Genomic DNA, 13,476 nt, shown 5'->3' with positions numbered 1-13,476 from the left:
GGTGCAATTATGGAATCATTGCTCATTGACCACTCCAAGCCAATACAAAACGGTATTCATAGCATTCAAGAATGCCACTGTTTTCTGTACAAATGTAACTGCTTTAAAAACAAACCTAGCAAGAGAGAGTAAAAGCCTTTTTTTTTTTTTTTCAAAGTGCATTCTTTATTAATGAGACAATTTGCCAACAGCCGGAAACTATATCTGGCAAACTTGCACTTTTATGTGACAAATTTTCTTCCATGACAGTTGGCAAAATGTTTTTTTACAGGGTGCACACAAGTGTACCACTGCAAAACAGGGATGTATGGAGAGAACGCAGTGCTGTGAAGAGTGTGGTCTCACCTCCTAGGTGTCAGCGACTCCAGTTTCAAGTAATGAACACTGCTAAGGCTACAGATTCTGGGTGCATTCCCCACCTGGTGATGCAATGCCATGAGCATAAGACCGAACAGATATTAATAAGCTCGAGATCAAGAACAAAACCCCTCTCTTGGACATCCGTGCTATGGGTAAAAATCGGTTTGTACCACACATACTGCGCAAAAATTCTGTCAGGTAGCCACTAGAGCCATGACAGAGCCCCAACTTTTGGCTCTACAATTGAAAGAAGTAATCAGACCTCAACACATAAGTACCAAGAGTGGCAGCAAACACACGTTACCAGGAATACCCACCAGACAAAAACAAGAACGAGCCCTCCCGACATGACTCCTGCCCTACAGAGTCCCATCTACCGTGAGCTCCTTTCCTTCGCTGCAGACCGTCTTCAACCACTCTCCCCAGGCACATCAGAAGCAAAGTACAGCAGCAAGTACGGGGACACAAGGTTTTGCCCCCTTGTGCAGTGGAACAAAGACCCGACCACCACCACCACCAATCGCACTTGCCATCTAGCCAGCGGCTTTCCTCTGCACTCGCCTCCGTATCATTTCCGACAGTTCACTCTCGCCACGTCGGGTCCCACAGCTCTCCTCACAGTTTACACAATCAGAGCTGGCCAGACTAGCTCGAGAGCCTCTTCTTGAGCGTGACCCAGACTTCGTCTTGCGGCCGCGTTATCACTGCCGACGTTGGAGTGACGATCTGGTCGGGCACAAGCTGCAGCTTCAGCTTGGGGCACAGTGTGGCCAGAAACACGCCCATCACCAGGAGAGCCAGGTCCTGACCCGGGCACTGGCGCTTGCCCGCAAAGCCAAAGGGGCAGAAAGCCAGCTGGTCTTGAGGGGCACCCTCAAAGCGGGAGGCATCAAACCTGAAAGGGCACGCTGGACTAAATGCGTGGCGGACAACAATAGGAAATGAATGCTAGATTGAACCCTGAGTGAACCCGTCTGCGGGTATTTAAGAGGGGGGACAGCAAATAAAATGACCAATTTGGTCAGTTTCTATTTTAAATTTATTGTTTCTTAACTATCGGGCCTTCATCCGTCTTGTGACGAAAAATTGCAGCAAAATATGCAATATAAACTCATAAATTTTTTTTTTTTTTTTCTGATGTGTAGTCATCGAAAGCTGTACAAATAGTGCTTCTTATCCCAAAGAGATAAGTCGACTCTCCGAAGGTTGCAATGCCGCATTTCTCTGCCCATAAGTAATAACACATGAGGTAATAAACGAAGCAAATGCCGGAATAAATTTTAAAGTTGATAAACTCTAAGGTTGGTTGAACACAACTACAGAACTTAGAAGCTATCAAGCTTCGCTTCACACCCGTCGATTGAGACTGTACCCAACAGACTGGTTTTCTCATGAACTTCACTACACCACTGGTGCTGCAGATGATCATGGTAGTCTTTATGCACGTGCCGCATGGTAATCGCAGATGGAATGGCAGATGTGAAATGTGTCATTCATTTCACGACTTGCGTTTTCATGGTACTTTTGTTTATGATGACACTTTTAAAGAAACTAGAAAATTTAAACTAAAGAAGCAGTGTTGAAGGACTTTTTTATCTTGCTTCACTGCAATGAAAAAGCATCTGTCATTTACTATGCGTTTGCTTCCGAAATCTTCTACACCACATGCGACAGGAACAACAGCTGCCTGTGCATTCTTTTGGCACAATGTAGCTAGACTGGGTAACTCTCTGAAGGCTGCCTGAGAGCAGGTTACAGTGGCAAAGTCCTGAGCAGCAAGTTGGTGTTGGGCACCGAAAGCAAAAAAAAAAAAAAACAAGGAAGCATGATTGTTGTACCTGTGTGGCACCTTCCACCTTTCTTCTTCGTGCAAAACAACTCCCAGAGCTTGTATCACAGGGGTCTGCGAAGAAAATGACCACATAACCAGTATTTTACACAACAGCAGCCACTGCAGTCTCTCGGGCAGTGGACAAAATTTGTGCCGCCTGATCGCTTTTACCGTGCAATGAGAGCCAGAACAGTGCTTTCAAAGACGGGCCAGTGCACCAGCAGCCAGCAAATGATAATAGTGTGATCATGCAGTCAAAGACTTATCGCGTTCAGTTTGAAGCCTGGAGGTTCTATATTATACACTACATTCAGTTTGTGTGAGCCTGCCAGCAGTTTGTTAGCAGCAGTGATTATACAACTTGCATAGGAGACGAAAGCGGGATGCAGAATGGGTGCTTTATGGGAGGAATTTTTATGGAAGTGGGAGAATATGAAGAGAATAAAGCAGTTACAAAAACCTTCAAAACAACAGGATATCCGATCAGCCCAATCTTACAAGCTAACATAAAAGTGCAACTACAATACTGCGTCTTTGCCATGACGGGATGCTTGCTGCCTACCACTACCAACAGCACTCACACAGAATACGATGCTGGTTCTGTGAACTTCTGTGGGAAACTGAGGTGGTTGATAAAGAACAAAGAGTGACAGCAGAACTTAATTTTGGCAGCTGATTTGAAAAGATCAGCTTAAAAGTGAACAAGTACAACATACAAGCAACGCATAAAAACTAAGCCCATGAGCAAGTTGCGTGTCAGCCAAGAAAAGAGCTCACCCCATCAGAAAACCTCTACACACTATGTGCACCGTGGCTACCTCAATAGCTCACCTTTTTGGGAATGATGTGTCCAGCTATTTCAATGTCGACGTCCTGACAACGAGCTGCCCATGGCTCAATGGTAGCAGTACGCAGCGTCTCCTTTATGGCATTTTGCAGTGACCTATTGGATGCGAAGGTTGGCAGAAAAAGGTAAACATGCTTGCTTTCGAACTGTCACCATAAACAAACATCAAAAGATCCGTTTCACTGATTTGGCTGGCAATTAGCCTGAACTTTCAGACAATGGGTGCCGGCCAATTGACTGGCAAGAAAAAATGGCAAATGCCAAGTTGTACTGGCAGGGCTTCGATTTTAGACCCTAAATCGCATAATTCTGAGGTCAATTCAACAACTCATAACACACACATGCACAGAATACAAACAAAGGCACCCAGAATTGCTGTACAGGGCTGCTGCATAAGGCATCACAGATGCTTTAACTTCAGCTTTAGTTAAATACGTAAGACAGTTACATAAATAAAATGCACTAGTAATGAATTCAAAAGCTGGCACCTAGAGCTGCAATGCTTTAATTAAACAAAGTGTTCCACTAAATAGGTGCTTTCTTCCCTTTGCACTTGCTTTTGCGAGTTGCATTTGTTTATGAACCTTTTCTTATTCCTGTTCCTTCCTGTCATGATCTCCTCTCCTTTTAATTTGCAGTGCTTATAATAAACTTTTAGTTTGTTTGTCCTTCTTTTGTTCATGTCCTTGTGCTGTTTTACCTTTCTTAAAATTGAACCTGTAGCCCACCTTAGTTTTCTTTTAAATATCTGTCCTCGGTAAAAAAGGTAGCAAGTGAAAGTCCTCTCTCAAAGATCAAGTCTTGTCCTTCATTCTCCCTTTGGTCTATTATTCTTCCAGTATGTAATTTATTTGTTGAGGAAGAGCAAGTCACAAGATAGGTGCAAAAAAAAAAAAAAAGAAAGCTTGTGAGTCAATAATGAGCAGGGTGCACAAAAGTGAAAGGTGAGAAGCTCTTGCACAATCATCGCAGAAATTTCGCCACATTCATATATTGTCTGAAATGCAGACCAAACCTGTGCAGGAATGAATGCAGCATTTGTTAAAGTGCCTGAGGGCAAGCGGTGCAGTAAACTTGTGTTTGTGCTCCTGTAATCCAGCTTTTATCACAAACAGCTGTTGCCATAAAACAGAAATCTAACAATGGCAGCTGGAGAGGTGGCAAGGGCGAAAGGGCGAGAAGCAAGGGAGCCGCCAGGTATGGGTGCAGAGCTCATATGCAGTACACTTGGCGCCTGTTATGGGAAGTGCTACTGACGACTATCCCCCTATCGTATGAGGCGCTGGAACAGAGACTTCTGGCAGATGCAAGAAACTCACTTTATGCTTGAAATGCGTTCTCGGGTCAGGCCATCTGTTTTGTCCAAGGCCTGTTTTACTTCCTTGGCAATGGTGTCCTGAAGCTCGGGATGTGTTGCAAGGAAGTACAGCAGCCACGTCATCGCTAGAAGCAGGAAGCATTTTCACAGTGTACAGATCTACGCTTAGAGATGGTTAAGAAAAAAAAAAAAGAACCTCATCACTGAGAGGTTCTTCGCAAAAAAAAAAAAGAAAAAGAAAGAAACAGCACAAAGCAGAACCAGGCAACAAAGAAACTCTCGAGGCAACGTTTTCCTGGCCATATAATGCTTATTGTACCTCTTAGAAATGCAACATATTTATCATGCCATGTCATGATAAAGTTTTTCAAGTGGCATTTCTTTTTTTGACACCTGGATCTTAAAAAATTAAACCGAGCTGATATATGTTTTGTTCACTGAAAGCCAGGGGTTCTCAAGTAGGGTTCCGTGAAAGCCTTGGGTTCTCCTTGTTCTGTTCCTAGGGTACCTTGAACACCCAGAGCCACGTATACCCCTGCATCTATCTCTCCTTTCCCTACTTCCCTGTGAAAGCTGACCATATTACAAGTATTTACAGCAGACTTCCACGCCTATAGCAAGGCTTTACTGATCAGATACAGGCATCTCCCGAGGAGATGTGCATTTGTAACTTTTGTTACATGTGTGTATATGGCAGGATGGGTGACTGCAAAGATGGCTGTAAGCCCTGCCTTTCATTCGATTTCAATTAAATTTCGTACCACAAAGCTATAATATGCATATCTGGGTATTCTGTACAGTCGCATTTTGGTTTGAAGAAAAGTCTTCCTATTCCTTAGGATTCTTTTATTGTTGCGTGCAAATGTAATATGCTCCCAGAGAAATTCATCCACAGCTGCTGGCTGGCATGCATGCACACATCAGCAGCCAAGTAGACTGAGCTGCTTGTGGTTTTAGTTCCATGGCTGCACATAAAGCTCAATTTGCTAATTTTTCACACAAGTTTCTCAAGCCAAACAGAAAAACAAGCCATTCCCGCACAGAGAACTCAAATGAACAGCAGTAACAATCAGAACATCATCGAAGAACTGATTTTCTACCACCTTACCTGACACAAGGGAGTAGCCCTTGATGGCGAATGTGACACAGTCATCCACAGCTTGCTCCTGAGACACAGAGCAGTCATTCAACACACTTGCCAACTGTGTCCCTTCACCACCTTCCTTGCACTTGGCCAAAGCCTTAGCCAGCAGGGCTCTCATCTCCTTTATAGCTGCACATAAAATGGCACACATGCTGTAATCTTAAAGGGACACAGAGGAGAAATTGAAGTTGGCTTGTATCGATAGAATACCAACTCCTAAACACAAAAACACCACTCTTTCTGAAAAAAAAAAGCCCAGAATGGTTAGCAGCAGTGCATACTGCAAACCCAGTTTCAAACTGTTTCCATTAGATCAATTCCTACTGTCTGTGTTTTCATTTAAAAAAAAACATTAAAATTAAAAAGACACCCTTAAGCACCTTTGGATTTAAGTAGCACTCAGTGCAATCAACACAATCTCTAGATCCAGACATGCAGTAAAAATGCAGGGCTACTTTTCCTCTATTTTTCGAATGTACCCAAGCCACTGTAAATAAAATATAAAGGCTAATGAAATGTGCAACACCAGCTTTTGCTAAATAATTATAAAATGTGCACGTTCTGTTGCTCAAAGTTTCTTTTTTTTTTACAGCTGCGTTTTAACAATGAGCAGTTCCAAACCAATGTTCACAACAGCTTCCACAAACAAACACATTTTAACATAAGCTCACATTCTTCATATTTCTTGGTTCTGGGGCTGTTGGAGTCAGGCACCATGCCACCAGCCATCTCCTCCAGTTCTTTTATGCACTGTAGATAGTAAAAAAGAAAGTGCACAGGCGTCTGAACAGAAGGAAGTAAAAATGGTGAGACCTTGTAGTAGAATACTAACAAACCAATGAAACAAACACTGATTGGACCTCACACTTTTTTGCAGGCTCAGTGCAGTGCACCATAGTCCACTAAACATAGGCAGACTTCTTTTTTGCAAAATTAATTTCAGCCACTGCTAGCAAGTCACACATTTAAACAACTTGGTGACCTATACAATGCTTGCCTAGTGCCACATGCAGTGGCTCACTGTCTGATCTACTTTTCATACAATGACACAGATGTCAAGCCCATTGGCATGCGGCGAGTTTCAGTTAAGAAGGTGCCTCCCTAGTTCATCACATGATTATGTCAGGCTGCCTTTTCTGGCCTCCCTCTCCCTAACGCTTCAGTTCCATGTCCTCCTCTTTTTTTTTTATGCAACAACAAAAACAAAACATTGGTTTTCAGTCAGCATCAATCATTAAGTGTTTTTCCCTCTACCATGTCTAAGCACTGTTGTTCACCTAATATGAGCCAGTTATAGCAGACTATTCCTCGGTTCACAAATGGGAAACGTGACATGTCTGACCACAATCTTGCTAGTGGTACCTTAATACAGTTGCTTCCACTTTTAATGAGCTGTCTGTATGACACGAGATACATTCAGTAGCTCAGGTGTCCTTAATAAGTGGTTGAGGCAAAAAAGGTGACAAACCTATTTGCTGAAAAAGAAAAACTGGCATAATACGAGCTTGTTGCTGCAATGTGGGAATACTGGTCAGTTCCTCAGTCCTTCAAAACATACAAGAGCTCAACAAGAGACAAGAGGGCTTTGCTACAGACTACGCTTTAGAGAGCTGATGAAGGTGATTGGTGTTAATGCTAGCTACTGCTCCAAGTTATGTTGCACAAGCAACCTTCATTAAGTCTGTACACTTACATACCACTATACGCATACGACAAGGCTTAAACAGTATGGAGAACAAAGCAGCACTGCATGTCTGACGGTCATTAAAGAGCCCTTTTTACTGGTTCCCCATCTCTTAATGGAGACTCTTCACCAAAAACTACACTGTCAGGTGAGCATGAGCAAAAGAAAATGCATTTCTTCCCTGCAAAGCAATGCTTCCTGCTGGTGGTACATGTCTATGTCAATAGTTCCTGCCAGAACAAGATGTCAGTCTCATTCAGTTATGTTTCCACTTTTAAGCAGTTAATGCCATCAACTCAGTCATAACTCTGTACTGTGCTCTGGCACTTACACCCATTAGTCCGCTGCCTTATAAAAAGACATAAGTTCAGAACCCACACACCTGAAGCGACACGTGGGTGTCATGAGACACCTGATTTAAGATATTCATTTGTGGCATGTGGACATCTTAGGCTGGGCCTAATTTGTAGAGTTGGATGGACAAAAAGTGCCAAGGAGAAAATGCAAAACATGTAAGCTGTCATACATCAAAACATGCAAACTGTTTTGATGAATGGGTGCCTACACACCGTGCATCCAAAGAGGCTGAAAAGGGGAAGAATGAAGATGACGTGCAACTTGGTCACAGGTCATACGGAAAAAAATTATAGGGTGCTTATTTATCATTAAGCAGCGACAATACAATAAAATTGGGTTTTCTCCTTGCTTTTAATTGCTTCTCTTACATACTGGCAGGCGGTAGGGGGAAAATGCAGACAACACTACATAACCGGACACTTTTTCTTCATAGTGGAGCTTCTAAACCGAACGCATTAAAAGAGCATAGCTAATGGCACTGTGTCATGTAGAGTTATAGAAGGAAGGGCTGCACTAATTTATGCGAATAGGAAACAGTGCCCTTTGGAGCCAGTACAGAAAAGTCTTTGTGATGTCCAGTTGGGAGGCTGCTCCACTACTGAGAAGAAAATCCACTGTGCCCACAATGACCAAAACTGCACAGCTGTATTGTGTAGTAGAGCACACAGTATAAATATGCTGCACTGTAAACTTCCTTTTGAAGCATATGCACGCCATGATTTCACGTTTGGTTTGGTTTGGTTTATGGGGTTTAACGTCCCAAAGCGACTAGGGCTATGAGAGACGCCGTAGTGAAGGGCTCCGGAAATTTCGACCACCTGGGGTTCTTTAACGTGCACTGACATCGCACAGTACACGGGCCTCTAGAATTTCTCCTCCAAAGAAAATCCAGCCGCTGCGGCCGGGATCGAACTCGCGTCTTTCGGGTCAGCAGCCGAGCACCATAACCACTGAGCCACCGCGGCGGCACCCACAAGAGTAATGAGCGAAGTATATAAGCATCAGCTAGCTGAGCCATGCATGAGTAAGGAATAGAGAGGACACTACTATGCAGCAAAACTTCTGCACAGTGATTACAGCACAGAACCTTAGCTACAAACTGCAACCACAATGTCCTCAATCACCCAAACAGTCACAACAGCAAATACCACAGGCAAGACTACAAAATGGAATAGCTGGAAAATTGTAAATACGGCACTTCACAACTAGGTCTACATGGTTACACAAGGTCTGACTGAATACTCATGCGGGCATACATTAGAATGGGCTAATAAAAAGAAAGAAAAATGAAATTGCCCTGCCCGCACCGCAAATGATTCAGACAAAGAGTAGAATGGGCATGAAAAATAACTACAGTGAGAATAAGGTTCTCACCGTTTCAAAGTTTCTGCTAAATTTGAGCACTTCCATGTCGTTGAAGAAGTACTCTCCAAACAGCAGGCGTGTGGAGATTTTCATGCAGAGGGCATACATGTACTGGTACACAGGAACATGTTCATCCTCTGGAGTGTTGCACAAGTGGGCAGCCACTTCATTGCAGAGCTGTGAATTGAAACAACTGAACTGAATCAAACTGGAACAATCAAATGATATACAAATCTGGAGTAAGTGTCAAAGAACACCAGCTGCTCATAGGAGGCAGCGTAAAGCCCTAATTTAGTCATAAATAGAGGCATCAGAATTATTTTAACATAAAGCATCATTTATGGTTTAGTAGCAAATATCATCTTCCTCCACTCTGTACAGTGATGCACTACAAAATTTCATTGCAGTGAAGAAACGTGAACTGTTAATAAACACGGTTTAATCCAATTTTAATTGGTGGTAACATTGGAGTTTCAGCCCTCGAACAAAAACAGTGCAGAGTTCACTGTGCTAACTGGTGTTAATTCATCATCATCATCAGCCTGACTATGCTCACTACAGGGCAAAGGCCTCCCCATGTCTCTCTAATTTTTAATCTCATCCACCCACCCAATTTTCTGGCGCCCCCTGCTACGCTTGCCTTCTCTTGGAATCCACTCCGTTACCCTTAAAGACCAGAGGTTATCTTGCCTTTGCATTACATGCCCGGCCAAAGCCATCTTCTTCTTGATTTCAACAAGGGTGTCCTTAACCCGCAATTGTTCGCTCACCCACTCTGCCCGCCTTCGGTCTCCTAAAGTTACACCTATTATTCTTCTTTCAATAGCTCGCTGCATTGTCTTAACTTAAGCTGAACCCTCTTTGTTAGCCTTTACGTTTCTGCTCCATAGGTGAGTATCAGTAAGATACAGCTGTTGTAGACTTTTCTCTTGAGGGATACTGGCAAACTGCCATTCATGATCTGAGAGAACCTGCCATATGCGCTCCACCCCATTCTTATTCTTCTAGTTATTTCCCTCTCATGATCCGGATCAGCTGTCACTACCTGCCCTAAGTAGACATATTCTCTTACTACTTCCAGCACCTAGCTACCAATTGCGAACTGCTGTTCCTTGCTAGACTGCTAGACCTCCACATTAATTATCCATCAGTAATTGATTTGAGTGCGAAATATGTCTTACCTTCTCTATGGGCAGAGTGAACTTGTCAAGACGTTGTCCTGTCAGCACATCATCGATAAGCTTGCGTCTTTTCCGTGCCTCTGCTCCATTCGCAAAGAAGATGCTGCCTGTGCCCATCACTTCACGATACAGCACAAACAAGTCGGCTGAAAAGTCAGCGCAAGTAAGGCTGAAGAGGTGTGCGGCATGAAGTGAAGTACATATAGGCGAATATTCTAGGAACACCACGAACAGGCAAATGACTGTCAATTTCACAATTTTTCCTGACCACTGCACAACTTCTTGGCATATGTGTCTCTACACCTCATCAGTAGTGACATCACCTTGACAATGTCATAATCGGTGAAGTTGAGCTGGGGCTACAGAGAAAATTTATGGTACCGGTCTATTCATGGCAAAATGATACTGTGAAAAATTTTGAGTGAGTAAGGCGTAATGATAAACGAACTTCACCTGGCTTATCAAAAACATGGGACTGTGTTTTGAACAACTCTCCTTGGCCGATACTGACAACCAGTTTTGTGCCAATCCAAAAAGACGCGATAGGACCGTGTTCTTTGTGCAAGGAGACGAGAAAATTTTGAAGTCCTCCGGCTTGGACGATGTCACCAACATTGCCCTCCCTGCAAAAGACGGGGAGCAGATCAAAGGTTAGTAATTACAGTTCATGCAGAAAGTCAACAGATGCGTCAACATGCAAAACCGAAACAAAGGTTCAAGATCGAAAGCAGATCGCAATGGCAACAGGTACTTTACTTTGCATCCGACGGACCAAGCCCAGGAATGGTCGTCTGTTTCGTGGAACTCTGAAAACAGAGCTTCAATTAGTGGTGAGCACTTAACTCTGTGCTAATATCCGTTCTTTCACAGCCGCCATTATTTCTTGATGCTGAACCACTGTACATATTCGGCCGTGGTGATCAAAACAAACATACGGGCATGTCGTCGTTTTGACATGCGACCACGTAATTGGCGCAACGAAGAAATTGCACAAAAGATTCCACTCACAGGGTAAAGGTACACCACAAGAGCCACTAGGAACACGACGAAACAAACTGCGAATATTGCAAAATCCAACATTTTGATAACACGCGCTGACTCGCGTACGCGTACAAGTGAGCCGCCGCGCCGCCACCCGCTTCTTCTTGTGAACACCGCCACTTATTAATATGCAGTGAGTTTCGTAAAGGCTCCCATAGCCTTTATATTACCCACAAACGGCATTTTTTTTATTTTAGCATTGTAATATCAATAATGCATTTTTCAAGTATTTACAATGCACGTTCGGTGCATCTCGTTTTGCTATTCTTGGAACGAAAGTGGGGTTTCAGCCGGGATCAGGATGGCGCCGGAGGTGCGTCTGCTAACGTCTCCAACCATAGCCTCCTTAGGCTATGCTCCAACACGATGATACCTGTCCCATGGAGGAAGCCTGTCCTATGGAGGAAGGAAAGAACTGTACCTGTCCCTACGTATGCATGCTTCGGTGGCTGCATTGTGGCTGAAACATGCGATCTGCAGCAGCAAGACTATAGTGGCTAATGCAGTTATGGTGCGAAAAGCGGCCTCCGAAAGTTGCCCCAAAGTGAAGCGCTCCAACGCTAGTTCGTTGCTGAAGGCTGAGGCGCGTCAGAAACGGGTGCCGCACCACTCCACCTCACCGCAAGAACAGAGCAGCTCTCAGGCGCCCGAACCTCGCTTGCACGTCGTGGTCACTGTCGGCGACACCGGCAGAATGGTAGCAAAGCGAAGCGCACGGCGCTGGATGAAAATAGAGCGATAAAGATAGGCCACTGAGCCATCCTACTTAAAATAAAGGGTTTCAGTCAATCAACGAAGGGAGGGCGAGGATGAAACGGCGAAGGAGGGGGTAGCAGTGGGAGAAAGGCGGAAACGTAAGGAGGAAAATGAAGAAGGAGGGGCGGGGGTGGGAGAGGGGTCGCGCTCAGAACTTGCGCCGGCTGGTGCGGTTTTGCTGTTAGCCATTATAGAACGAGCACCTCAGCCACCTGCACAAAGGGATTGCAGTGGATGCGGTAAAAGGTTTTTTTTTTTTCCTTTGAGGAAAAGAAATGGCACGTAATTAACTAACGCACTTCTCGCCTGACACCTAATGGCGCCGTGAGGGAATGGAGGAATGTGGAAACGAAAGAAGAAAGAGAGAAGGAGGGGCCATAGTGGAGGGCGCCGGAATAATTTCGACCACCTGATCAAGGACCTTATAGCGAGTTTTGCGTCCTCAGGCGTTCGTTCATGTGGGATTCGGCGCCAAGCTCTAACGCGGTAGCAGTAAACTACATTTTGCAAAATAATAACTTGAATGGGTTCGTGAAAAAGTCCAATATGAGCATTTGAATTCTTGGTTTCATGACAAAGCAGCTTACAGAACCTGTCATAAAGCATTCTATATATTGCACAATATGAACTGGACCGTGAAATATGTTAAGATGGCCAAATATTTCCTCACCGGCGGCGTGATGTGAAGAGGATCGAGCAGCACTGCGCAGTGCCCTGTTGTCAAAATGTGACGAGAGTGGCTCGGGAAACAAAAGAACGGCGACGTGCATGGGCTGCACTGCGTGTGAGACCATCCGTCCCTCACACGCTCCCTCGCGACATCTGAAGGCAGACCGCCAGCTGTGGTATGCCGGCCAAACGCGCGTGGCCGTTCTCGATGGGTCACAAACCGTCTAACCCCTGCATATCGTTTTCGCTGCACTGCAAGCCACGCGATGGGCCAAAAATGCTGTCGCAAACCGCGAAAACGAAACTACGCAACGAGATGCAGCACGCTGGCTTGCGTTGTGAGAGATGCAGTTGCAGGGTTGCTCTTAGGGTCTAGCTTTTACGCCTGTTTTTTTTTTCTCGTCCACTGAGGCTTAAAATTTAGTTTCTAGATTTAAACAAAAGAAATCTGTGTAGGATTAAAGCTGTCGCCACTATAACACTGGCGCTCGTTCGCTGACTAAACACGAAAGGAGTAAAAAGGGAGTGAGCAGTCCTCTAGCGCACTCCCTTTAAGGGGCAGAATATGGTTAGATTTCCATCACTAAAAATGCGGAATACTTACGGTTCAAAACATGCAAAGTCCTAGCAGTTACGAAGATGTCTACCGAGCTTTTAATCTCCGCCCATATAGCTAACTACATCGTTATACTATTACCATTAGTACCTTAGAACACTGCTCAATGGTCGGCTTAGTCGATGGCGGTATCCCCACGGCGATAAATCACTCAGCGAGCGAGGAGGAAAAAGTTACGCACTGACAGCTAGACACCCACACATCTACCCAACTACAACATGAACCTACCCACACCCAAATAGACTTTTCCAAATATACCTGGACGAAAACCAAGCATCTCGTAAATTTTGTCAGGAACATAATGACT

At 44.4% G+C, this 13,476-nt stretch overlaps 1 protein-coding gene across 1 annotated transcript; it reads right to left on the bottom strand.

The window, feature by feature from the left end:
* Positions 1 to 203: 203 nt before the first annotated feature.
* LOC149342217 (cytochrome P450 20A1-like) lies at positions 204 to 11,256 on the bottom strand. The gene is made up of 11 exons (XM_089544519.1): positions 11,096 to 11,256; positions 10,844 to 10,893; positions 10,541 to 10,710; positions 10,088 to 10,233; positions 8,916 to 9,083; positions 6,172 to 6,250; positions 5,465 to 5,629; positions 4,358 to 4,481; positions 3,023 to 3,134; positions 2,199 to 2,263; positions 204 to 1,255 (listed from the first exon to the last, which is right to left on the bottom strand). Exons 1-11 carry the CDS (start codon positions 11,165 to 11,167, stop codon positions 1,006 to 1,008), a joined length of 1,401 nt encoding a protein of 466 aa, XP_089400645.1. The 5' UTR covers positions 11,168 to 11,256; the 3' UTR covers positions 204 to 1,005.
* Positions 11,257 to 13,476: the final 2,220 nt, after the last annotated feature.

The sequence above is a fragment of the Amblyomma mixtum genome, chromosome 5 (assembly GCF_055824585.1).
Source record: "Amblyomma mixtum isolate Tamu chromosome 5, ASM5582458v1, whole genome shotgun sequence".
NCBI classification, from domain to species: Eukaryota; Metazoa; Arthropoda; class Arachnida; order Ixodida; family Ixodidae; genus Amblyomma; species Amblyomma mixtum.
Note: the sequence above shows the minus strand (reverse complement) of the source record. Positions and strands in the feature narration are given on the sequence as shown.

What these genes read in the sequence shown, in the direction of transcription:
- LOC149342217 (XM_089544519.1), bottom strand. Translation starts at nt 11,167, where the DNA reads ATGTTGGATTTTGCAATATTCGCAGTTTGTTTCGTCGTGTTCCTAGTG. An exon ending in CTTGGTCCGTCGGATGCAAA is followed by an intron (nt 10,711 to 10,843) that starts GTAAAGTACCTG and finishes CGTCTTTTGCAG; the next exon opens with GGAGGGCAATGTTGGTGACA. An exon ending in GACACATCATTCCCAAAAAG is followed by an intron (nt 2,264 to 3,022) that starts GTGAGCTATTGA and finishes TTTTCTTCGCAG; the next exon opens with ACCCCTGTGATACAAGCTCT.